Here is a 23,185-nt window from a genome sequence, read left to right as displayed (position 1 = left end):
GGATCCCCTTACACTATTCTAGGATCTATGATAGCCAATTATACAACTTAGTGTTTCTAAGAATCTAGACAAGAAGGTGTCCTTCTCTAAATTTTAATTCTGTGAATACCACCAGATTCTCTTACAGCCTAAAGCAGTCTTAACATTTTACATACAGAATTTGTCTCTTATGACCTGATAGAAAAAGGGCTTTGTTTTATGTTAGTTTTCAGTTTTCGAAGGGAAGATTTATATTTTGGGAGGAATGGAGAAGATAGTCTTAGAGACTGGGTGGTTAAAGGCAGAGGTTGTCAGGCTCCTACTACAGGTCCTTTTGTGGGGGTGCAATGCTATGTCTCTTAAACATGGGAGTGGGAGGGTCATTTCCTTCACCGTGGGAGGACCTCGCTGTGCTGCTGTTCAGTGTGGGGAAAAAAATAGGTGAACTCCCTGCTAATATTTTCCCTGACCAACACTTTTCTCCCACTTGCAAAAGAAAAAGAGGTGATAGGAGTTTATGAAGAAATCCTTTTCTTCTTGCCAAGGGCCACAGGCCAGCTGAGCATCACCTACAAAGAGATTCAACCAAGTAGAACATGTTAAGAGGCAACCATGTGTGAGAACCATGTGGTCCCATGAGCTACTTAGCTGAGTAACCGATGTTTCCTGATAATGTTTCTTTTGCTAATAAATACCCAGTTCTTCTAGGCTTAGGGCCTTTGGTTAATCATTATGTAGACGTTGGTAAGTCTCTCTCCTGCTAGGCACATAGTCCCTGCAAGGCCATGCTCTTTACTCATTAGCCTGGGGCTCAGTGGCAATATCCCCTCTCCTCCCCAGGTCAGTTGCGGGAGAACAGACTCAATGGGGGACATGTCGGTCACTCCATGGCGATTCCTAAAATGACATCTATCCTGTCCCCAACTGGAAGTCCATGCTATTCTGTGTCACACAGAATTTCTCTGTGGCTTGTTGCATGCTCATGTAGGAGTTGCCAGTGTGTGTTCAGTGTCCCAAAAAATATGAGTGAGCTCTGAGTGAACTTCATAGCTTGCTTCTTTAAAATAAATATTGTTTATCTCTTCAAGATGAAAGAAAAGTCATACCACAATTGTGTCCTATATCTTCCTATCTGGCAGAGCATATAAAATCATGTTCCATTACCATATCTCAAAACTACTGGATTGGTTAATAAATGCTTGCTCTCAGTTTCTTGAGAAACTATCTATTTCTCGAGTCCCTCAGCCAGAATAGATAATAAGGGACTTACCCTCTTAATCACCCTCCTACTCAAGGATCTTAGCTAGGTCAATCTGTGTCTGAATGCACTTTCTTACAATCCTATCTTAACCTAAATTCCCCTTTTTATTAGCTGGTCAGTTTGGTCTTCACCCAAAGTGTTAGGTTTTTCTATTATTTCTCCCAGTGTTTTGTTTTACCTCTACTGAGCTCTGTCCCTCTTTTATGTTTTGTGGCCAGTCTCTGGCATTCCATCTACTTTGCAGTTAACCATTCTGTAGTCCCCACTTATCTCCTGATGGCCACACTGCACACAAGAGAAGCAAACTGCCATGAGAGATATAAGACAAGAGAGAGCCACAGAACTGTCTTTCTGCCTGGGGCAAGGGAAGGCACCCAAGGAGGTGACATCTGAGCTGGGCCCAAGGGCAGTGGTTCAGAGGGTGTGCAAGGTGGGGGAAGGGTTGGGAAGAGAGAGCCCACACATGATGTGCCAAGTACCTCTCAATGGCACTTGCTATAAAAATCATTGCCTTAATTACTCAAACGTTGAATCAACTGCAGTAACGTATTGTTCTAAGGTTGTATTTCTCTACCTCAGGAAAGTGAGTGGTTTCACTACGGGGACTAGAATTTTTTTCTTTTTAGTAAATAGGCTTTATTGTCAATTACTAAATATGAACCAAATGATTCCGAAATAATCTGTGTAATCTCCTGCATCATTTTAACTGTGCTTTTTCTTGAGGAGGGTTTGATAATGAGCCGGATGTACTAAAACAAAAACATGAGGTCGTCATTCAAAAAAGTCTTTTTATTTTTCTTATCAAAGTTTTCCCATCAGTTAAAAGAAGTGCTTTTTCTTTAAGAGTAAGGTACCAGGTGCAAAAAAAAGTGGATTATCTTTGTGGTCCAGTGTATAGATTCAAAAGTAGCCACAGAGTCATTAGAGTAATTAGATGAAAAGTACCTTAGACATCATTGAGCCTGTGTCTATGCTATAGGTAAGGAATCTAGGGATGGGAGAAATTGAGCAAGTTGCCTAAAGTCACACAGTCATTGACCTAAGAGTCACAAAAGCCTTTTCCTCAGCCCCCACCCTCACCCTATCCCCTCACCCCTTTCTCACACTTTCTCACTCGGATGTAAGGGAAAGTGCATCATAGACCATAAAAGCTATCTTTCATAATATTGTTTGAAAGTCATCTCAACTGAAATGACCTCAGAGAGCTATTTAGACTTTGAATTATGTAGGGGATTTGCACTGTTAGGGCTACTCTGATTCTAAATAGCAGTTCTTTATTGGGTAGAACATTTTTATTCAGGATTTTAAAGAGGGCATGACTAATAGTTCCCAAAATTTGGGTGCTACTAACGAATAGTGTTAACAATATAAACAAGCCTTTGCCCTTCTAAAAAATGTAAGGTCAGGGTATGTTCTTTTATAGTTATTACAAGACTTATTTTCTTTGCTTTAGGATACTTTTGACTTCTGTGACACTGCTGTCTATATATTCAATAAACCTTCTTTTGATCTGTTCAAAGGAAACAGGTAAGCTGATAATACGTCTATTTTGTGAAAGCCAGGGTACTGTGAACAAATGATGCCCTCCCAGTTCAGCCACCGATTATTGAAGAGCACGTTGGCCTACAGTCACTCGAAAACCTCTAGTGGTATTTACCCAGAGAAATAGATACAGCACCATAGAAATTAAATTGTCATGAACATTGAGAAAATAGCATTGCCATTTAAAGTGAACCCTCAATTATACCTGTTTTTCTAGTTTAAGATGACTCTATGTGAAAGGCTTCAGTTTTTCCTTAGTTCTTTATAAATTCAGAACAAGGATCCCATGTTTTGATATTATAACCTTCACGATTTTAAAAGTAAACAGAGCTTTCATTCTTTTTTGTGTATATTCCAAGGAGAAAATGTTACTCCCAAGGCAACGTGGGAGTGAGGGTACTGTGGAAAGGCTCCAAGTCCTGGGCAGTGTCCTACCTGAAGTGTTTATTTTCTATTCCTGGGACGAATGGATTCTGTTTGTAATACTCTGACTTTTACATTGGCTAAAACCACATTGGCCAGCTATTATTGTACATAGACGGCTCCATTTAACTGGGACATTTTGTAATAGATGGAGGATCTACCATTGTCTAGTTTAAACACCAGTCTTATGAAGGATTAAACAAAGGTTTAATTATAGTCTGACCCATATTGCTTTCTGTAAACATTTTGAAAACATGAGCTGAACCGTCATAAAGAAATGTAAACATGTTTTTTTAATGAATGGTTTAACAGTTTAGTATTTACTGAGATGAGCCAGTTGAACACTTTAGGATTTTGCTGTAGCCAAATTATTCTTTTGACAGATTTATCTATTGGTCTCTTTTGTGAGTGGCATATCTTTGAAGTAAATTTTACAAATGATCAAAATTCTGATGTTGACTATTATGTTTCTAAGTTTGTTACTCTATTTAGGACACATGAGGCATTCATGGAATATTATTAAGATAATTCCTTGTTAGCCTAATCAGTTCATGTAATTAATTCAAAAGGAAACTTTCATCTCAGTCATCAGGATTTTTATTTTTAAATCAAATCTTTATTTTAATGATATGCACCAAACCTGAGAATGAGGTCAGAGTAGGAATTTCCCCCCAGTAAAGTAGGAAGACTCTTTGAGATAGTCAAAAATAAGCCTTACGACCTAACAATTTAATTGGAATGCTTTTGTAGCCAACCTGAAAAAGGAGAAATAGTGGTCATGTCTGACATTTTAAAATGTCAAGAGGTTGCAACACCTTAACCCTTGCAAAGCCATAAAGGCCATTTGTGTAATTTTGAGAAAGACACAGAATAACTTGGGGAATAGTCAATAGAACGATGAAATCTTGGCTTTCTTTAGCTTTTAGAACGCTGTCATTTCTTGTGTCCTCAACTATGATTTTTAAATAGGCTGCATGGTTTATGAGAAGCTGGGAGAACAGGTCTTTGGCACCACAGGGAAGCTCGTAATCTTCGGAGCCACCTCTCTACAGAACACTGGAGGTAAAAAGAACTCGCTTTTCTATACATAACTTTGAAGTATGTGAATATTATTATCTTTTCTAATTCTGGTGGTTGGGTGGCCACATGAATTTTAACAAAATGGAAGCAGTGTCCTTCTCATTGCTTAAATGGCACAAGGAAAGTGAAGCAGAGAGAGCCCTTACTCAAAACCAAGTATACTGAGTATCTAAAACTGTCTTTGTGTCCTATTGAAGGTCAGTGTAAGAACAGGCTGTTAGCCTTTTATGCAGCCTGCAACGTGAGCCTTAGTATCTCCTTTCTAACAATGTTCTCATCTTCCTCTAGCAATGCTGAGCTACCTCTTCATCGTAAAAAATGAACTACCCTCTGCCATAAAGTTTCTGATGGGAAAGGAAGAGGCATTTTCGTAAGTTATGGACCATTTTTTTTCCTTTGTGAGATAACTAAAATATTTTTAACTTAAATGTGGACTGACCAAAGTTTGTGTTTTCTGAAAACCGCAGAAACCCTAGCTTTCCCTACGTTGTTTTTCTCTCTCTTCCTAGCTCCAACAAATTTCCCTGGGGTTATGTAAATGAAAGAAGCAGGGAAAGCTATTTGAATATGAACATTTAAAAGGTAGATTTATCTGTCATGCTGCAAACAATAGATGCTACATCTCCCCAAGCGCCTAAAATCTATGTCTGGTTTCTAGAAAATAGAACAGATAGGGAGTATTTTTAACACAGAAGTATATTTAACACAGAAGTGGAACATGCAACAACATGAAGACCCTAGTCTCTGTCTTGGAGAGCGAAATTTACATGAGCCAACTGGAAGACGCTACAGCTGCACCTGACATATCCCTTGTTTTGACTTCCTCTTTGACTGCTCTTGTTAGTCTTAGTTTCTCTGTTTTCTTTCAAGGGAGAATCCTAGAAGCCAGAGTTCCTAGTGGTGTAGCACCAGGGCTCAAGGTCAAGTACAAGAGATTAGGGAGAAAGCAATGCCTACCTGTGGTGACTTGTTTTTCAAGGGTATTAGCCAAACACAACAAAAAGGAACTTCTCCTTAAATAATTGATCAGACATGTTGTAATCTGACTGAATGCAGTGTATGCATTCAGCTTTGAAACCAGGTAACTAATTCAAAGGAATGCCACAGTTAGCGGATGGGGGAAGGGGAAATAATCCCTTTCTTCCATCACTTGGGAGAGACTGTAGTAAACAGGAGTGGTTGGTTGGGTTATAGTGCTTGGGTAAACCTGAATAATGATAGAAATTCATGGTAAAAATTAATAATAGCAAAAAATAGCAAAATAATAATAGCAATAATAGAAAATAACGATGGCAAAAAAATTAGTAAAATTGTGAAATGTTACATTTGAGAAAAAATAATACTTCCTAAGAAAATATGACCCAACCACTTAAATGCCTTTTTCAGAGCCTGGTATGTGGATGGCCGTGTTTTGGTGGTGGTAGTTACCTTTGGCATTATCCTCCCTCTGTGTCTCTTGAAGAACTTAGGTAAGGAAAGATCTTGCTTTTATCATAGTCTCTACAGTGCCCAACCCAGATGAATCAGAAACCTAATACAAATGAACAACTTTGCCCTCTACTTTCCCTTGTAGGGTCAAGATTAAGTGAGTGATAAATTACAAGTATTAATCAGGCTTTACTTTAATATGAGATAAAACACTGGTCAATATGTGACCTCCTTAGCAATCCCTCTACCGGGCTGTGGAGGGAAAAGGGAGGTTCTGGGGTCAGGAACACACACAGTGCTATGTCCAATAGCATAACCTACAGGCTCCTCTGAGAAAAGTTCCAAAAATGGAATTCTCCTTACACAAAATCTTATATATCCTGATTATTTAGATACGTAGATTTTAAAATCTGTTATCAAGACAGAAAGTTGCTTATATTTATCCCCAAAAGTATTATGAATCACTCTTAAATTATCAGTCTAACCATTTTCAATTATTTGCTTTACTGAGGAGGAAGGAAGAAGTGAAAAGTCAAACTCAATAGATAATCACTAAGTCCCATCCATTTGGTTCTGACATTTTTTTGTGTGTATTCAGAGACAAATGTGCCTGATGTTATGGGAATTTTACACATTGAGTAATGTGGCCAAACTGCTATCCAATCCAAAATGCATTTCCTTTAATTCTGGGCTAACTCCAGGCAGACATTTACCTTTAAAAACATTTTTTTTTAATGTTTATATTTATTTTTGAGAGAGACAGAGTGTGAGCAGGGGAGGGGCAGAGAGAGAGGGAGACACAGAATCTGAAGCAGGCTCCAGGCTCCAAACTGTCAGCACAGAGCCCGACGCCAGGCTCAAACCCATGAACTGTGAAATCATGACCTGAGCCAAAGTCGACATGCAACCGACTGAGCCACCCAGGCACCCCTCAAGGCAGACATTTTTAGATTAACGTTCTTCCCCAAATGATTGCTAACCATAGTGTTTTGTATGAAAAATATCAAGCCTCTGTAGCTGTTCTGTAAAATCTATAAATAGATATTTCTTTTTTTTTTTTTAATGTTTTTATTTGTTGTGAGAGACAGAGAGGGAGAGAGAGAGGGAGATTGAGAATGCAAGCCAGAGAGGGGCAGAAAGAAAGGAGAAAGAATTCCAATCTGCTGATAGCGCAGAGCCCACTGCAGGGCTTGATCTCAAGAACTGTGAGATCATGACCAGAGCCAAAATTGAGAGTTGGACGCTTAACCACTTGACCACCCAGGTGCCCCTATAAATAGGTATATTTCTTAAAAAATGACTTAATTTTCTGGTTTCGAGGTCTGTGTTTTGGCTTTTCTATGTATATACACATAGCTCTTTGCAGTTTAAGGAGGGAAGGCCTCTTCTTCTCCAGGGATAAGAATAGCGCATCCTCCCAGAAACAACTTAACTCTGCCCATGTGGAGGTTACGGGGTTGGGGGATTCCAAGGGCAGCCAGTGTGAAGATCCCCAGATGCTCAGTTTATTCCTAGAAATCACTTCATCTCCTCTGTGCATCCCCTTCATCTGAGAAGAGAAGCATTATAGCTGATATTCACCACGTGCACAATAGGTGCATAGTAAAGAACTATTGAGTAGATCAGAGTCAAAGAGTAAATGGATTTGGCAATAGGAATCCATCAGAGTATAGCAAAAGAGAGCAATGGCCACATTTGGGAGTCTCTTTTTCCCTAGATCTGGGAATCTGCGTTGTCTGGTGTTATCAGCGAAAACTGGAATCAAAACATTAATATGATGTTTTTATTTAAAGTCACCATTATATTGCCAAATCAAGTAGCACTCTCAAGTAATAAGTCTTATATTTACATAAGCATATTTGTATATTATTGGAACTATGCTTGAAATGATGCATTGGAGGAAACAAGGTGATATGTGAAATAATGACAATAAATTTTTTCAACTTTTCTTTTAGGGTATCTTGGCTATACCAGTGGCTTTTCTTTGAGCTGTATGGTTTTTTTCCTAATAGTGGTAAGTGCTGACGAAAATGGTTGGCTTGGTTTTGCCATAGTACAAGGCCACACAGCAATTTTTCATTGTTTGGCTTTATTTGATAAAGTCTATATTGTTTTTCCCATATTTCTTAATACCAGGTTATCTACAAGAAATTTCAAATTCCCTGCATTGTTCCAGAGCTAAATTCAACAATAAGTGCTAATTTAACCAATCCTGACATGTGTACACCAAAATATGTTACCTTCAATTCAAAGGTAAGTTTCCCTATCTTTTAAGTATAATAAAGAGCATTTTGTTAAGGGAATTATATTTTTCATATTTGTAGTTAAATTGCCTTGATGAAAATATTCATTCTCGATAGAACAGCATACCAGTACTTCCAAATTCCCACAATCTAGAGACCTTTGGGAAATAGACAAATATTATATTTCATGCTCTGTCTTGTCCAGTTTACATATAGGGCAACTTTAAGCTTTCTCTGCGAAAATCTCTCTCTGGATAATTGTCTCAGCTCCTCTCTTGCTTGTAGATCTTTAAAAATGATAAATAACATCTTTAGCCCACTGCACCTTATCTGCTGGTGGCAGAAATACAGATACCACCACAAACTGGCGCTTAAGAAACTTGCATACTGTTGAGATATTGTTAATAGTATGGGGAACAGTGGACTATAGAACCAGTCAGGCTTGGATCTAAATCCTTAGTCAAGTTACCAAACCCTGTGAAAAACAGGATTCTGTTCTGTATCTTACGGGATTTTTTAGAATGTGCCTGGTATAGTGCTCGGGCAGAATTGGAGCATGATATATTGTTACTTTTCTTCCTTCTTTTTGCATAAGAAGTCTCACTGAGTTTGAGTTTTAAAAAGTCTTATCTAAGAAAACTAAATAGATCTCTCTCTCTCTCAACTCTAATGATACAGCCAAAGTAGTGAATGTGGAAGTAGTTTTCTTTTTCGAGCCATCTTTTATGTCTGATTTGACACGCCCTATAAAGCAAAGAGCAGTGAAATAGAGGCGGAAGTCCTGGGCATGTCACCTAACCTGTTGGAGGGAGTAAGGAGAAAAGCAGTGGTTTGTCTACTAATCAGTGTTGTTGTAGAGACTCAGTGAAATAACGTAGGAAACATGCTGTGTGACCAGCCAGCACGATGCTATGCCTGAAGTATGTGAAATATGCTATAGGTGAGGTGAACCTCTAACCCCTCTGTGCCAAGTGCCTAATGTCTCCAGCTAGATAAGACCTCTTAGAAAAGCTGCTTCTATTTTAGAGATCAAAGCCCTCCTAATAACCAAATAATCCAGGGATTCTGAAGAGCTATCAGACAAAAAGACAGCTCAGAAAGGGGCATCTGGGTGGCTCAGTCTGTTAGACATCCGACTTGGGCTCAGGTCATGATCTCACCATTCATGGGTTCGAGCCCCGGGTCGGGTTCTGTGCTGACAGCTCAGAGCCTGGATCCTGCTTCAGATTCTGTGTCTCCCTCTCTCTCTGCCCCTCTCCAACCCACTCTGTCTGTCTCTCAAAAATAACTAAACATATTAATAATAATAAAAAATACTGGAGCTGAATAATGTTTATGGTAAGAATGCTTTTTCTTAATGTTTATTTCTCTCTTCCCAATAGACCGTGTATGCTTTGCCAACCATTGCGTTTGCTTTTGTCTGCCACCCATCAGTCCTACCGATTTACAGTGAGCTTAAAGAGTAAGAGATTTTTTTTCTCCCCTTAATCATTTTTCTCCCCATAATCTCCCTCATTAATGGGAAAAGCCTATATTAAAATAAATAGACTTGTATAATGAACCCCACAGACTCATCACCCAGCTTCAGCATTTACTTTCTCACATTCTTGAGCAAGTAGTATATTTAAAAAAAAAAAAAAAAAAAGAGCAAGAAACATCAGAAAGCTGCAGCATATTTTGACCATAAATATATAAAGCGGCCAAGTGTGTGGACTTTTTTGTTAAATTGATTTTTCAGGTACTGTGTTACTTAGGCGAGTTCAAGTATTTGTGTTGCTTTACGTAACTTATGCTTATTTTATAAGTGTATAATAATAATCAGGTTGCAAAATGCGCTGTGTCTGATTTGCCTCTTGGTTTAGATGGAAAAGGCTGTTCAATCAGGCAGAAAGAAATTAATGTTAAGGCCACAAACTGGACAAAAGTATATTATTATTCATTTTAAACTCTTAAGATGATTCTATAGATACGGTTTTGATTGCTGTTCTTGAGAAAATTAAAGTCCTGCTTATAAATTCCATCCTGGGTTCTCTTTTTAGCCCACTGTCAGCAGACTTTCCATACAAAAATAGTCATCATGGCATAGTCTTAAGCTCAGCAAATGTATACAGTATAGCTGTCTATTTCCATTTTGAAACAAAAATAAAATAGATGTCATTTAGCATTGATTCACTCAGGACTCTTTCATATGTAATTGATATATGGGTAAATTTTGAAATACCTACAGCTACCTATGTGTACATCAATCATAATGTACATCAATCATACTTTATGATCCCATACTTAGGGTATTTACATATGTCTTTAACATCTTTTAAATTTAATAGTCCAGCTTTTAATTTGTAATTTTCTGATGTGTGTAATTCTTAATTTTTCTTGTTTGCCATATTTCCTGTTATGACACAAACAACAGTTAGGACTATCATGGTCTCTTATTGAGCACAAGTCTTGTAGATTAATTATTTGGGCCATTAAAGCAACTTACAGGTTTGTCCAAACTCTCAGGGTAAACTTGACCTAAGAGTTAGGAGCCCTTCATCATCGTATCCATAACCACTTGTGTACTAATCGCTCTGGAAACGGAGACTTTCTGGTGCATCCCTGGCTACTCAGTGGGAAAAAAGGAACCTAAACTGCAGCTTTAGCAACAGAACACCTGAGGTCAAGTTCCAGCTTTGCCCCTGATCTCTGGGGCTGGGAGAACAGCATCTGAATTTATTCTGCCCTTTTCCTCGTACATGCTGAGTATGGAGATATCAAAAACAAATACTAAAAAATATTCTCTGCCCTTCAGATGAGAACCTGATATTCTTTCAAAAGAATGGGGAAGAACACTCAAGGGATTGTTAGTTCCATGAATCTCTCTGTCACAATACCCATTTGGTATAAAAGAAGTTATTCTAAGCTGGCGAAATTGCAGGGGGCAGGGGAGGGTTCAGGAAAGGGAGGTAATTTCAGCTGGTCAGATCTGTCCTAGCCTGATAGAAGGCTGTTATTATTCTTCAGTATTAACACTGGTGCTTAAATTCAGTAACATGGTTGTTAATTTTTAAAATTCCTTTATCTTTGTTCATAGTCGATCACAGAAAAAGATGCAGATGGTTTCCAATATCTCCTTTTTCGCCATGTTTGTTATGTACTTCCTGACTGCCATTTTTGGCTACTTGACATTCTATGGTAAGTTTCTTCTGTTAGCACATAAATAGAGGTGTTTGTAAATAAATCAGCAAAAATTAGTATCCAAATAACTTTTAACATGATAGCCCAAAAAAGCCACAAATCTACCCATTGATTTTGCTGGTCTTTCCTGATACAAATGGTGATGACTCCTTTATATATCTGTGCAGACTGCACAGTAGAATAATTACTGAAACAAGATACTGTATTTTTTTTCTCCTACTACTGTCTTTAAAAGAAATTGCATTTTATAAGTATTCCACCTTTACCGAGGAAAGTTTAAAACTATACCAGAGGAGGCTTTCTTAATTGCTATTGCGAATTGGGTCAGATTCCATTAATAGAAAAGAGACAGAGACAGATTTTGCAAGTGAGAAAGAGCAGGGCGCTACCCTCCTGACACTTGTGTTAATTAAAAATAAAACGCCTGACTGTTCACTGCAATTTGGAGCCCTGCAAAGATTTGAAGGAATGGCAGAGAAGGTTAAAAGGAATGAAACCTGAAAAAGAGATATACTGTATTTCATTTGTAATTTATTGACCTTGTATGAATAGTTTACCTTCTTTTACTAAGTCTTCATCCTCTCCTATTCAAATTATCCTCCAGCTGTATTTAACATGTTTCATTATTATTATAATTTGGGACCTGATTTAAATTTGAATACATATATTTCACATTGTTCTCTATTAAGTAATATTTCTCTGGGGCATTTTTTTTTCATAAACACAAATGCCTCAAAATTTAAACATGTTTAGAGATGATTAATTCAGCCTGGAGAGAAAGGCTACCTTGATTATATAGTTGTATTATTACCATTTTCACAAGCAGTGGCAGACAGCATTGTCTGATGAATCCATAAATGCCACATTAAATTTTTGTATAAAAATGGTGTTTCTAAGTTTCCTGCAGAGTTGCAGGCCTGGGAAAGGGGGTGGTAAAGGGAGGGAGGGAGAGCTTCATGTTAGTTGAACAGTCTCACTGTTATCTCCTCCAAGCTTTGAGTTTTCTTTGCAAATCCGTTTCTTTTTCCACATAAAGTAGAATACAAACCCTTTCATACTCTTAGGTTAAAGCGAAAGGCTCAGCTATTTTTAGATGGTTATGAGTTTTGAATCAAGAAAATTAAAACCAATGAGATTTTTATTACAACCTAGGCTCCTTTTTCCAAAACTGAGGCCAGTCTATGGCCCAGCATAGAATTGGAATCCCACCCCCAGACTCTTGAGATTGGTTCATTCTAGCTTTGGTTGTCTTTGAAATAACATTCAGAAGCTCAGAGTTAAGAAAAAGTTCAAAGTGGTACAGAAGATAAATACTTTTTTTAAATAAGAAAACCATACATGAAAGAGAATTACTTCCTGATTGTGGTGAAGTTCCATTACAACCTCTGTTGCTTGGCCACTGGAAGTTGTGTGAAAAGAGGAGGGTTTGAAAAACGCTCTATGTAGCCTATAGTCCCCTCAGCAAGACTGCAGCAATTTAGCATTGTTTGATGAATGGCAACAAGGGAGGGAAAATCTAGATTATTAGAAGAGTTTTTAAAGCATTTTAAAACATTTTTTAAAATATTAATTTTTGAGAGAGAGGGAGTGCGTGTGAGTGACGCAGGGGCAGAGAGAGAGTGAGACAGAGGATCCGGCATGGGCTCTGCACTGAGAGCAGAGAGCCCAACACGGGGCGCAAACCCACAAACCCTAAGATCATGAGCTGAGCCAAAGTCGGACGCTTAACTGACTGAGCCACTCAGGTGCTCCAGAAGGGTTTTGTTCTTCAGCTGTATGTTATTTTTAATCCCAATTCACACCTAGGTTGAATTTAGTATAAATTAAGCATCCCGACACTGTGTAGCTTCTTTCTAGTGATTACTATAAATTCCTTTTGAAGTTACATATGGACAGGTGGAGCATGTCTCACACCGGGGATTTTTCTTTTCAACTTTATAAATTGTTTTAATAGTTATTTCAACACCCAGAACATTGCTTTCCTTGCCCTTTAGTTTATAAATTCTTTGATGTTCAGAAAAACTGTCATTCGGCCATGTGCTTTCTTTCTAATACTCTCTTTTCCTCGGTTTAGAAAATGTGCAATCAGACCTCCTTCACAAGTACCAGAGTAAAGATGACATTCTCATCCTGACAGTGCGGCTGGCTGTAATTGTTGCTGTCATCCTCACAGTGCCGGTGTTATTCTTCACGGTGAGTAAAAGGCCTCGGTGCAACATGAGAAAAGTTGAGGTCTCGCCTTTCCTTCTGTGTTAAGGAGGCTGTTCCAGAGAAAGCCTGCTGCAGGTAACTATCCTGTGTCACTGAAACTGTATCAGGAAAGGACCCCGAGACTCGGTTGAGGCTCTTCAGAAAGAAAGTAGGATCAGTGAGATAGGGTAGCCTTTGATGGAATGAATCTTAATTCTAATTAATCTGTTCCTCCTTTACAGAGAAATGTAGATAGAATGTTTGAATCTTGATTGTCCATGATGAGAGAACATAAAAGGACCAGAAGAGAATACTTAGTCATAGATAAAAACAGAAATTACCAGGGGTGCCTGCGTGGCTCAGTCGGTTAAGTGTCCAACTTCGGCTCAGGTCATGCATGATCTCATCATGGTTCGTGAGTTTGAGCCCTGTGTTGGGCTCTGTGCTGACAGCTCAGAGCCTGGAGCCTGCTTCGGATTCTACCTCTCCCTCCCTGTCTCTCTCTCTCTCTCTCTCTCTCTCTCTCTCGGCCTCTCCCCCACTTGTGCTCTGTCTCTGTCTCTGTCTATCAAAAATAAATAAACATTAAAAAAATTTTTTTAAAAAGTGGGGGGCACCTGGGTGGCTCAGTCGGTTAAGTGTCTGGCTTCAGCTCAGGTCATGATCTCATGCTTCATGGGTTCAAGCCCCACATCAGGCTCTGTGCTGACAGCTCAGAGCCTGGAGCCTGTCAGATTCTGTGTCTTCCTCTCTCTCTGACCCTCCCCCTCTTGCACTCTGTCTCTCAAAAATGAATAAACATTAAAAAAATATATTTATCAGGGCCCCTGGGTAACTCAGTCAGTTAAGCTTCTGACACTTGATTTCGGCTCAGGTCATGACTTCATGGTTCATGAGTTTGAGCTCCTCATGAGGCTCACACCCTCTCCCTCTCTCTCTGCCCCTCCCCCTACTCTCTCTATCTCAAAATAAATAAATAAACTTAAAACACACACACACAGAAATTATTCCCCACAAAATAAAACTACCTATTTATAAATAAAAATACCTGCCTGAAATCAAGACCCCTGGTTGTAATACTGCACAAGGTCTTAGAAAACACTTCACAGATTCCCATGCACCAGTATGTTCGTTTCTGCTGAGAATGTGAGGGTTGCCAGGCCAGAGGCCCTCACAGAATCTTTGTTTTTTGATCCTGTAGGTTCGTTCATCTTTATTTGAACTGGCTAAGAAAACAAAGTTTAATTTATGTCGTCATGTCTTGGTTACCTTCATACTCTTGGTTATTATCAACTTGTTGGTGATCTTCATACCCTCCATGAAGGATATTTTTGGAGTCGTAGGTATGGCTTTATTTTATGCTCCTCATTCTACAACAGCTGCTTAGAATGCTACAGTTTCACCGTAACAACTTCAAACTTTTTTTTTTTTCTTATTTTACAGGAGTTACATCTGCTAATATGCTTATTTTCATTCTTCCTTCATCTCTTTATTTAAAAATCACAAGTCAGGATGGAGATAAAGGGACTCAAAGAATTTGGGTATGTCTCATGCCGGCCACTCTAAGTTTTCTGATTAGTTTTTCATTTAAATTTACCAAATTAATAGTCCATCTCCACCACCTAATCCTACTGTTAGTGACCTCAAAAGGGGACACCAGTCCTATAGTTTTCCCCTTTAGGAGATTTAAAATATCACATCAGAATCTTCTCTATTCTCTCAAAATGTGTTACTCTTACTGTGCCTTAGATTTTGCTCTGAGCTAGGGTTAGGGCCAGCTGTCATCCTATTTCTCTGTAAGGCAATGCTTTGTCTTTATCAAGACAGGAAAGGGAAAGAGACTCAAAGATTTCATGTAGCCCACTGTTTTCTGTAGAATTCCTAGTCATGCAACTCCTTCCGACAACCCAGGGAACATGGGACACCTTAATTAAGGTGGCTGAGTTAGCTTAAAGAGCCTTTTTATGATTTGACAAAAATACTTTGGAACAACAGACCTGGATTCAGAAACTACCTTTCTATATTGGGATTCTTGTTTCCAGGTCTAGTGAAGTTCAAAGGCATCTTGGAGGTGGTGCACTTGGAGACAGTGAGGGAAGCAGGGGTGAAGTGGCTGCTACATGAGTACCTTCTGGAGCACCATTTTGTTTGGCCTCGGAGAAGGCTTCTCAGCTGCCCTCCCAAATAGTGTAAGCGCTCCAACTGCACGTATTACAGAGTCAGCAGAGATGTAGGCAGGAGGGATCATCCTTGTACATTTAGGAGAGGCAGCACTGATGCTGATACAGCACCTACCTCCCCAACAGGATTATCCCTGAAGCCGCAAGTCCCAAACCCTTCTAAACCTTCCCAGTAGGGGTTTCACAAGGACAGAGAAGGAGCAGTCACTTTGGCGCAGCAGTAAAATATACTCAGATTAAATCAGAAAATGGTAGAGGCCTGTTGCCCATGAATTCGCTGGGCCTCCCCAACCCTGCTCCCATGTTAAAGCTGGTCATAGGATCTACCAGATAGCATTAGACAAGGGATCCTGTCCATGTGGGGACCCACTGGGAGTCAGACCAGCTCTCTGACGGTAAAGTCTGTACAACTCCACCATTCACCTTTTCTCCTTCCCTTCCTTAGCTCTGTCCTCCAGGCTCCAGTCCAGCCCCTTGGCTCTTCTGTTGCTTTATCCTTCTCCCTGCAAAGCTCTCATTGGACACTTTTAAGGCCAAGCAATTTCTAACCTCACGTTCTTCAGATTCTGGATTTAGCAACCTATCCCCACGCTGGCCTTCCTCAACCCTTAAAATAACTTAGTTGTGGATACTCACTTCCTATTTCACTTGATCAAATCTACTTTGCTCTTATATATCTTTTCCCCCCACTTTTTCAAACAGAAATGTTTGCCTGCCAGCGATAACCTAGGTTGGTTGGTAAAAAGCAACAAAATGACCTGTATGGTTTTAAAGGCCATTTTTCCCTTTTAGTTGTAGTCTGAGTTTGAAAGAAACTGTAAGGATACCCAGTGCGTTACAGAATGGATTCATTCTGAGGTGACCATGAAGTCAAAGAACTAGAATGGAGAGGATGGCCCTGCATAGCTTAGTCCTTGTTTCCCCATCCTTGGAGAATCAGATCCATACAGCCTTGGAATGATTCTCACAGGTCAGCAATGGCTGTAACAAACCCCAAATACAAGGGGACACAAAAAGAGAGGGAAGGCATTTCTCTTTTTTTCCCAGGTGTATGTGGTTGGCTTCACTGAAAATAACCCTTGCCTTTGTGTTGCTCCAGGCTGCCCTCTTCTTGGGCCTGGGGGTGTTGTTTTCCCTGGTCAGCATCCCATTGGTCATCTATGACTGGGCCTGCTCATCAAATAGTGACGAAGGCCACTGAGACCAGCTGAGGACAGGAGACATTTCCAGACCGCTGCTCGGCCATGTCACCCCACATCAGCAGTCTTCATCACTTCTTTTGCAAGTTTACAGAAGCAAACAGAAATTCACAAGATACTTAAAATGGAATAACATTTTGGTAGCAAAACAGAAACCAGTTTCTATAATGGTTCCAGTCCCTCTAAGATTTCAGATCAATTTAAGGATTGTGGATATTTTTTTTTTTTTTTTAAGTTTCATGCAATTGTGTATCTCCGTGCTCTTCACAGTTATTTTTCACTCTTCTAACTCTATTTTTTTGTTACTTCCTGGTCCCTTAAAACTTTGAAAACATGATCATCAATCATGTTTATTTATTACACATCCAGATTCTGTAATAATTTTCCTGCCGATGTTCCACTCACATCATCTGTACCTTTTTAGAAAAGAATCTTGAATTGTATATAGTTATTTTGCTTTACAGAAAAAAAAAATGGTTTCATAAGTATTTTGCCTACTTTGGTTAACATAGCACACAGGGATACTTGTAAGAGAGTGACAGGGTGTGTGCCATTGCTGGATCAGAACCTGCCCAATATTTGAGGTGGCTCTGATCACCCGGCAGCCGGGGGCTCTAGCAGTCCAGTGGCCTCATTGGTACTACATCCTGCTTTATGTAGAGACATTCTCCAATGAATGTTCTCAGCTGGGAAGGGGGTGAGAATGACTTCTTACCTTGGTAAACATATTAAACCACACATTTGGGTTACCTAGCAAGTGAAGTTTTGTTTCCCTCTTGGCAAATTGTGTCAAAGTTACTCTAAGCTGAGTCACCTTCCACTGAGGGAGACCCATGACACCTTTGTAATAAATTGAGAAGCAAGAGTATCCAAAATGCTTAAGAAAATATTCCTCTGATACAAATAGCCTTCAACCCTACACCTGTATTGTTGAAAGGAGAAAAAACATTTTCTTAAATTATGAACCCAGCAGCTTTTACTCATGTCCACCAGCTTTTTGCACAGGGAATAATGTGTATCTAGCCAAGGACGATCTAAGAGAAGTAATTCCTGTTTTATATTGGGTACTTTAGGGGGGTCTTTAAAAGACTTGTTTTATATCTATAAATTTAGGTTATTACAAATACAAGATTTTTGTACCTTAAATATAAGCCTCATTCCTATTTCTTCTCCATTAACAATCCACCCAGAGTCTTGAAAAAAAAAAAAAAAAAAGAAAAAAAGAAAAGAAACATAGCACCCTCAGAAATAGCCTTTGAGAAGAACTTGTGACAAAATCAGTGTACCTTGCTTCCCTCAGATGGGGACTCTGGTGCCTGTGCTGTTTCTTCTTCTTGTCCCTAACCAAGGAGTGGGCCATTACTGCCTGCCTGACGTGACCCACACAGAGGACAGAGTTGCCTCACACTCTTACCCCAGCCCCACTGTCCCCTAAACAGGGTAGAGGGAAAATCCACAGAGACTGAAAAAGAAGAGAGTTGGGGACAAGTCACACAGCTTGGAAAGTTGGGGGAAAGTAAGGAAACCTAGAACCACATGTTCCCTAAGCTGGACAATCACCTGTGATTGGACAGTCTATATCACACAGTAAGAAATGTTTGTGTTCTGTGAGCTGGTCTCTTGAAACAGGATTTGTATTTCATTTATATTCTGGTTGAATTTCTCAAAACACCTAAGTTCACCGAGCACGGATTTCTTATCCAGAGATCAGAATCTAACTGCAGACTCTTAGCAGGATTTCCAAGCACTTAGCTCTGAGTTCTGTTCCTCCTTCACTCAAATCCCCAAAGGCCTCTGCTCACCATTCACTGGGAGTAACCAGGAACTGTCCGCTCCCCCTTTACAGACTAATGTCCCATAGAAAAGGCATCATCAAAGTACCTTGTTGTGATCCTCTTTGGGAGAAGGAAAGGTTGTTTCCTGCATTTCCTGGTAGGATCATTATAGCTTTTAATGTAATGCTCCTGAATTACATCCACATTAGGTCAGACAGAGTCCAGGTAATTAGATATGAATGCCTACCTATACATGAATACCTAACCTAGTAAAATCCACAGCCACCTCTGTCCCTTTCAGCAGTATCTTCCATATTGGATGAAAAGCAAAGCAAGTCCTTTGGCCCTTGGAGGCTTGTCTAGAGCACCGAGTAGTGAAATAGCCAGGTAGTGGACTGACCCTCCATAAAAAAATACATAAGTTTAGTTTACAAGCAATATTAGGCTACTTTGTATTTTCCTCATTAATTTATAACAATTCATTTTACACTCACAAAGTCAGTTTAGAAAATTATCATGAACTCTTGGGATGTGTAGTGGTATTTTTGGATCTCTGGATTTTATGTGTCAGCACAAGGAATTTTTATTATTATTTAAAATATTTATTTAGAGGAGGCACGTTGTTGATGTCTGTGATACCATGGGTTTTTAAAATCTTTGTGTGTGATCTAAGTTCATTATCAACTGAATATAATAGACCCCACTGTTCATTTGTTATTTACCGCTGATTAATTACATCATTTGTGTGGGATTAGCTGTCAATGTACTGCAATAATTCTTGTTCAGAATAGTGAACTGGTAGCCAAAAATACATGTATCACAGATGTTAGGTAGAATTTAAACAACAGTCAAGTGCTATAGAAGTTTTTTCTGCTAAATTAGTAGACTAAAGAATATTATACTTTAGCCATTGGGAGCAGCACGTTTTCCTTTGGTAGATAGAACCTTAACACTAGTGAACAGTGCCAGTTTCATACTTTGGATTTAGAACTGTTCTCTAGTTCTTATAACACAATATACTGTAAATCCCTAATTTACTTAACGTTACTTACTGGGAGTGGAGTAGTAAACTGTGTACAGGAAAGAAATCTAGTCTTGTTAAACACGGGCTGTCCCCAATTTATAAGCAGATCATGTTACAAAGCCCTGTTAGTTGGTTGTTTGCAAGCCAGAATGTATTTTCCTCCAGGAACTATGTTATACATGTTGTTTAGGCTCCCAGAGCAGCTAGGAAAGATGATCAGACCCATGGTTTAGCAGAATAGGATAATGTAACATGATTGCTAAAAAGCCTAACCACCAAAAATAATATTGTTTCTAAGGGGTATTTGTTCAGAGTTGCCAAGAATATGTCATTCCTGTGAATGAAGTCTGGACTGCCCACGCCAGCCACACACCAGCTGCTGGATGGTGGGGGTAGAGCCACCACCAGTTAGTGGTGACCACAGTGGCCTGAAGCAGGGTGTCCAGCACAGGAGGGGGAGAATAAATCCAGGGCCACCAGAGAGTCTGGTGGTAGAAGGAGGATGAAGGAGGATGAGGGGACCTCTTGTGGGCTGGAAACCACCAGGGACGTGCCTCCCCTGCTATCCTTTCTTTTGCCTGGAGTTCTCAGGCTTGGCCTGACTCTTCTGTTCGTAGGACCTGTTGCTCCTATCGTTTGTCTCCTTCCCTGCCCATTACAGAAGAGGATGTTGCTGCCTAGCTTCTCCTATATGCCAGTCGTTGAAGCACACAGCACTTTTAATGGGTTTAGTGCTAACAAACCATTGTTTAACTGCCTAGTAATCAGATCAGTGTAAAAAAGCTCTCTGCTGACCTTCCTTCTTTATACTTCCAGACCGTGTTGAGAAAGGTGCACATGGGTGATGGTCATGGGGCTGGGGGTGGACAAGGAGCTGTGGTAAGATTGCTCAGTGTCTCAGGGGACACGTAAGACAGTTGCCCTGCAACGGACTTCTTTCTGGAGTTGGACTCAGGCCTCTAAGCCAGTGGTTCTCAAAGTATGGCCCCCAGATAAGCAGTGACAGCATCACCTGAGGCCTTGTCAGAATGCAGGTTCTTGGGCCCCACCCCAGAACTAATGAAATCAGAAGTTGTCAGGGTGGAAGCCTTCAGCAGTCTGGGTTTGAATGAGCCCTTTGGGCAATCTTGATGCACATCAAGTTTGAGAACCACTCCAGGTCACTTTGTCTTTCATTTGTTCTCCCCATTAGTCCTACCTCAGAGTATGTTACCTAGGAAACGTCGGTGCAGGTGCACAATCATAAAGGAAGGCTGCCTGCACTCGGGGGTATCTGGGCTGAGGCGCGCTAAGATTACATTTTTTGAAGCTGCGAAGGAGGTGAGGTGTTTGTGTGTGTGTGTGTGTGTGTGTGTGTGTGTGTGTGTGTGGAGAATGAAAACACACTCTGTACATGCATTCTTGGATACTGAATTCGTGTCATGAGTAAGCTCTCCACAGTGTTGGTGTGCGTTGTGTAATGACCCATTCTGTCCCTCTTTTAAATTGAATTCTCTAGAAAGTTCTGCACTTCATAAGCATCTCCAAGCTGCTCAGAAAAGGATGTAGAGCCCAGCTCCATTTCAACAGATCGGAATGCTGAAGGGCACATTTATTGGAGTGGGGAGGAAGTTGATGATAAGATCAGATTTGATTTTATGCCTTAGAGCAAAAGCCATTAGTTTCCCTCAGTTTATCAATGTAAATGGCTTGAGGCTTAGAAAGGGCGGAAGCTTTAAGAATAGAATTCCTCCATTCTGGTTGTGTAAACTTGTAGCTGCTCTCAAAACAAAGAAGGTACAGACTATATCATTTAGCAATGCTAATACATGGTTTTCCTTAGGGATGGCAGATCTGAGAATCCTTTAGCGAAGAACACACTTCCTCTAAAATATACACAGTGGATTATTTATGATGACATAGGGCTTTCAGGTACAAATTGGGAATGGGGTGTCTAACAACTGAAAAATATCACTAAATCTAAAAGGGAAAGTTCTTGAAAATTGTAACATTCACAAGGCTCAGACATTCTCCTTCTTTAGGGTTTTCTCAGAGGAAGGGGTTTGAACTGGGCCTGGCTGTCTACAAGTTTGAATTTGTGTTTTTAAAAGGAAGAATCTATGCAGCTGAGGTTTATTGTAGGAAGTACTTCGTTTGTATGTAAATATGTTGTAAATAAACAGGAGGCTGTATATTTTTTCAGTCGTTGGTCCACACTGAAATAGAAGTCTGCATATCAAGAATCTAGTCTACATATCAAGAATAAATGTTGTCCTAGATATTAGTGGTTTTGTTTGGGAACTAGACAGATTTACATTTTCTCCCAGGTAACATTGTTCTCTCAGTGTAAACTTGGAATCTAAAAATCTTAATTGTTTTAGAAAGCAAAATGTCTGAGAAATAGCTGTATTGATTTCTTATACTGGTATTAAGCTCAGTTATTTAAGAGATAATCCTCTGAGCTACAAATAAGGAATATTTAAACCCAAGTTATTGTCATATAGATATACTCAAAATGACAAATTGTTTCTTCATACTGCTCTTTCACTGTTAACACTGATACCACTATACAGTGTTTATAAAAACAGAAGTTGGGGAGAATTTTTTCCAAAATTGAATTGCTGCATTTCCCAAACTTTGGGATCTTTGAAAGGGGGGAAAAAACCTGCACATTAACTATGAACACGAATTTGAAGGGGCTGGGGGGGTGGGGGGAAGGACCATTTTATCAAGTTTTTGAAAATCTCGCATGTCTGCCTTTCATTTTCAGTGTTGACGCCAACATAGACTGTCTGAAGCCATTTTTACCCAAAACATTTGAATCTTGATCATTGGTACTTAATCCACTCTCCAGAGTCCAGTTGTATTTTAGACTTCATATAAGTCCAATATATGTAGCACACCACAGTTTTATTAATGTAAAAACTTGTAAATGACTTTCAGATGGGTGATAGAAGTGAATGTCACAAGTCACAAAATTTTGCTATTCATGGTTAATCAAATAGTTTATTTTCCCCCCAGGATGTGGTGTAAATAAAGAAATATAAGAAGTTCTGTTCTATAATTGTTCTGTTAACATAGTTTTTAAACATTAAAAATGTGAACTAAAAGTATTTTTGAACTTGCCTTCATTCTTTTGGGATGCAATACTAAAATGGGGGGCATTTGGTTGTTGGAGACAGATTTGCACACATTTGTCAGTGTTCTAGAACACTGTTATGTTCATGAGAGCTTATATTTACCTCCCCAAACTTAAAGTACTTCTGATAGAAATATATCTGATCTGAAACATTACATATTTCTCCATTCCTTGTAATCAGAGTAGGTTGAACATAATTCTTTCTTTTTAAACTCAGGTTCTTCAGGGGCGCCTGGGTGGCGCAGTCGGTTAAGCGTCCGACTTCAGCCAGGTCACGATCTCGCGGACCGTGAGTTCGAGCCCAGCGTCAGGCTCTGGGCTGATGGCTCGGAGCCTGGAGCCTGTTTCCGATTCTGTGTCTCCCTCTCTCTCTGCCCCTCCCCCGTTCATGCTCTGTCTCTCTCTGTCCCAAAAATAAATAAAAAACGTTGAAAAAAAAAATTAAAAAAAAAAAATAAACTCAGGTTCTTCTTTATGAATATTAATTTCTGTGGTATGTTGTAATCGAGACTTTAGTCTTCCTCTACTCATATTGTAGCCACCATGAAACAGAAACTTATATC

At 39.5% G+C, this 23,185-nt stretch overlaps 1 protein-coding gene across 4 annotated transcripts in view; it reads left to right on the top strand.

Moving 5' to 3' along the window:
- SLC38A1 (solute carrier family 38 member 1) overlaps positions 1-22,665 on the top strand; it is a 68,477-nt gene extending 45,812 nt beyond the window's left edge. For 3 of the 4 annotated variants that reach the window (XM_007072929.3, XM_042992147.1, XM_042992148.1), the window contains 12 exons: positions 2,694-2,767; positions 4,175-4,267; positions 4,574-4,655; positions 5,672-5,754; positions 7,669-7,727; positions 7,850-7,966; positions 9,339-9,418; positions 11,033-11,133; positions 13,211-13,329; positions 14,528-14,669; positions 14,770-14,867; positions 16,606-22,664. In XM_007072929.3, the coding sequence (XP_007072991.1) occupies positions 2,694-2,767; positions 4,175-4,267; positions 4,574-4,655; positions 5,672-5,754; positions 7,669-7,727; positions 7,850-7,966; positions 9,339-9,418; positions 11,033-11,133; positions 13,211-13,329; positions 14,528-14,669; positions 14,770-14,867; positions 16,606-16,707 (1,150 nt within the window). In that variant the 3' untranslated portion in view covers positions 16,708-22,664. Of the gene's footprint in view, positions 1-2,693; positions 2,768-4,174; positions 4,268-4,573; positions 4,656-5,671; positions 5,755-7,668; positions 7,728-7,849; positions 7,967-9,338; positions 9,419-11,032; positions 11,134-13,210; positions 13,330-14,527; positions 14,670-14,769; positions 14,868-16,605 lie in introns of all 4 variants that reach the window. The other variant, XM_042992149.1, reaches the window with a different exon arrangement.
- The last annotated feature ends 520 nt before the right edge of the window (positions 22,666-23,185 follow it).

The sequence above is a fragment of the Panthera tigris genome, chromosome B4 (assembly GCF_018350195.1).
Source record: "Panthera tigris isolate Pti1 chromosome B4, P.tigris_Pti1_mat1.1, whole genome shotgun sequence".
Lineage (NCBI taxonomy): Eukaryota > Metazoa > Chordata > Mammalia > Carnivora > Felidae > Panthera > Panthera tigris.
The sequence above is the reverse complement of the archived record's forward strand: the minus strand, read 5'-3'. Positions and strand labels throughout refer to the sequence as shown.